General features: G+C 43.1%; 1 protein-coding gene across 1 annotated transcript; it reads left to right on the forward strand.

Annotated features, from left to right (window-relative positions):
- The first annotated feature begins 2,058 nt into the window (after nucleotides 1-2,058).
- LOC117146117 lies at nucleotides 2,059-2,933 on the forward strand. The gene is made up of 2 exons (XM_033312115.1): nucleotides 2,059-2,669; nucleotides 2,728-2,933. The coding sequence occupies exons 1-2, from the start codon at nucleotides 2,146-2,148 to the stop codon at nucleotides 2,819-2,821; spliced, it is 618 nt and encodes a 205-aa protein (XP_033168006.1). The 5' UTR covers nucleotides 2,059-2,145; the 3' UTR covers nucleotides 2,822-2,933.
- Nucleotides 2,934-3,364: the final 431 nt, after the last annotated feature.

The raw sequence follows: 3,364 nt of genomic DNA on the forward strand, positions 1-3,364 counted from the left end.
TCGGATTCGGGTGCGGATGGATATGGATCACATCTGATTGCTGGCAGGGAACGCGCTCAAATATTTCGTCTTTATGGCTTTAATATCCTGTGTGGCTGCAAGCAGCTGCCAATATCCTGTCTGCACTTTGCTAAATTTCAAGGGATCAAAGCGGAGCCATCCCCTGCCCCACCAGATCAAACATATTAACTTAATATTTCGCTACCCCCGACATTTCCAACAAAAGGGAGCGTTATATGAGCTTGTTTGTATGAGTATGAAATGACATTTTAATGCCACGTTATATTTTCATTGTTGTTGCTGTTTGTCACCGTCGTTGTTGTCCTTGTTGTTGTCGCCATCAGCGTCCTGGCGCTGCGCCCTCACGTCCTGTGACGCAAGGATTCAGTCGGCGAGCGAGCAAGGAACGCTTTGTGGCAACATGTAAAATCCATTTATTTTGACATGAAACACATAAATCTATATTTGATCCATTCCTTTCTCTCCAACTTTGCCGAGGGTTGAAGGTGTGAAGTCATTTCCTCGGCTATAGAAATTTCCCGCCCGGCTTTGTCTGTGTTCGCTGCTTTAAAAAATCAAATTTGACGTTTGTTATAGAAAATGACATTTATGTTTTTCAATTTCACGTTGCGTACACCTGTCCCTAAATGAACTTAGCCCGGGATAAAACCCTGAGTGCTCCAAATCGAATGGAATCGGATCTTTATGGTTCGCCTGCCATCGATGATGGTCTTCCGACTCCTGACAGCTGCACACTGCATCATGTGGGCGAGCGTCTGGCATCGGTGGCTATCATCCGGCATAATTGATTGCAAACAGTGTTGCAGTTGCAGATAGTCGGCTGCATCAGCAGTGCATCTAGCTGCAACATATACAATACCCTGCCGAGTGCCACGCCTATCTGGACCACGCCCCCGTGCCAAAGGCAAGTGTGTCATTAGTACTCTTCATTTCGGCCAGGAACAACTAGTGTACGAATATATTTTGTGTTTATTATATCGACACCAAGGAATGGATTTTAATTCCTGTATCTAATTTTGACGTTTCTGTTTTTTAGCTTTAAAATTGCATTTCAATAGTTGGTAGTTTAGTAGTTGCTTGAAATAATCCGATATAGAGGACCAAGATTCATATTTCTTTCAATTTAAGTAACAAACTGCTGACATAACGATGGTATGGGTAATCATTATTTCATGAGAAATGTATTACCTTTCATTCGAAATAAATGCACAACTGCAGCAGAGCATTTCCCACTCGACTCGGCAAGCTGTTAATGTGAATCATGTTGTTAGCAATGTTGCAACAATATTTGCCCCGCAAATGTCCTTCCAAGCTTGCCTCGAGGGAGGGCTCTAATTCTAGATGTGATCCTGATGGCGGGATGCTGTTTCTGCTTCTGCTTCTGTTTCTGTTCCTACTGCTCGACTGCTGCCTCAACAGCATGCTGTTTCTGCTTGGCCTGCTCTTCGATGATTAATTATATTGCTTTTGTTCTATTTCTGCTGCGTCTTTTGCAATCCAACTGAGTGTGCCACTATTTGTTATTGTACGCGTTCGTGTGGGTGTGACAAGTTTGTGGGCCAACCAACCAACCAAGCAACCAGCCAACCCGCCCGTATCTCGCATAATTTATACGTACATATCTGCGTACTTATGTACTGCATGTAACATCCCTGTGCTCCTGCATGTGCAATGTACATTGTTCGCCAGCGCTGCATTCAAACAATGCGGTTAACACTCCACACTCACACGTTTATTGTATTTGACATTGTTTCAAAAGTTAAGTTGGGCTGTGGCCACATCGACTCACAACTTATGCAAGTCTGAAACAGTCGTGTGCGTGCTGGGCAATGGAATCATAAATCTGGCACGGCAATTGTAATCATGTTCCCGACATTCAGCTAACGCGAGCAGTTAAATAGTAGTTGCATCTGCCCGCAGCGGCAGGTCCTTCCAATAAATATTTAACACGAGCAGAAACACGCACTTATAAATCCTGAAAAACACGGAGAAAAATATTCATATTTCTACGTAGGCAGCCGGCTTTGTGTATGCTTTCTCAGTGTCAGCTTAGCAAACATTAGTATCAGGCAAAATTGGTTTGTGACACAACAAAATTTTTTTAAAAATAATCACGAGACCATCATGAAATCCCCACGGCGACCTCGTTCCAAAATTGTGACCAAGAGAAAGATTACTGGCCCCAAAGTGCCCAGAACAGATCCGCAGCAGCAGTTTTACTTAAAGAACAGATTCAATGCAACTAGTCCTCGTCCGAAGCAATCCACCGTGCCTCCTAGCCAGCGGATCTGGCGCAGGACAGTGGTCCAGACCAAGCCGAAGGTAAAAGCTAAGATTCCCAAGCTATTTCGCATGGATCGGAATACAGGACTTCCTGTGGACTACGAGAGGACGGTCAACCAGGTGATGCAGTACGTGAATCCCAATTTGCGCAATCCACCCAGTGCAGAAAAGGTATTGGAGGAACTGCTGACGAAAATGCTTACTGAGGTCGTACGACAGGGTGGTCGGTGTTGTCGAGAACACTCTCAAATGAGATCCTTGCTGAAGAACAGGTGCCACTGCCACAGGTCGAGCCAGTTCCTCAGCAAGGCAGAGAAGGCCAGGCTCGAGGCGAACGAGAGTCTGAGCCAGTTCCATAGTGCTTGGTAAGTTGGAAAAGGACATGCTGTAAGCCCTAATCCCATATCCTTCATCTTTTATCAGCAAACGGGGACCCTGTCGAATCCCCAGTCCCAAACTTGGTCCCACGTACACGAGTAAGTTCAACTTTAACCAGCTGAAAATCAAGAGCTCTTAAAACAAGGTGGAAAACACCATGTCAAACTGTTTAATACTATAAGAAGGTCAATTGATTCAGTTGTAAATTTGGAATAAATATTTTTGACTTTTTTATGTCCTGAATCGGATAAAATATATATTATTATTTAAGCCAACTAATAACTAAATTCCTCTGTATCAATGTGCCATCGAGAAGAAATCCAGTGATTGCTTATTGTTATTGACATTTCCGTTTTAGCTTTAGGTAAATTTAATTAAACGTAATTTTATAGCTTCGTTTGTGCGTTTTGCGTAATCTAGTTATGAAACTTAAGTCCTTAAATTGCAAACGCTGTCTAATGAACAAACTCCTTCGCTCATCCTCATCCTCACCTTGCACATTTAAATGGCCTCAAAGGCAAACATCAACATTGATTTAAATGGAGATTCCAGAGCTGTGGCCCAAATTAAATTTCGAAATTGCATTAGTAAACTGTGTTCAACTCTGTGCTGGATTGCATAGAGCACAGCTACATTTTGTGTGGAGAGGCTCTCGTAAAACTAACAACTGCCGTAAATAAAT

Source organism: Drosophila mauritiana, chromosome 2L (genome assembly GCF_004382145.1).
Source record: "Drosophila mauritiana strain mau12 chromosome 2L, ASM438214v1, whole genome shotgun sequence".
Lineage (NCBI taxonomy): Eukaryota > Metazoa > Arthropoda > Insecta > Diptera > Drosophilidae > Drosophila > Drosophila mauritiana.

Coding starts and splice junctions, on each gene's coding strand:
- LOC117146117 (XM_033312115.1), top strand. CDS start 2,146: ATGAAATCCCCACGGCGACCTCGTTCCAAAATTGTGACCAAGAGAAAG. Junction 2,670..2,727: donor AGCCAGTTCCATAGTGCTTG/GTAAGTTGGAAA, acceptor ATCTTTTATCAG/CAAACGGGGACCCTGTCGAA.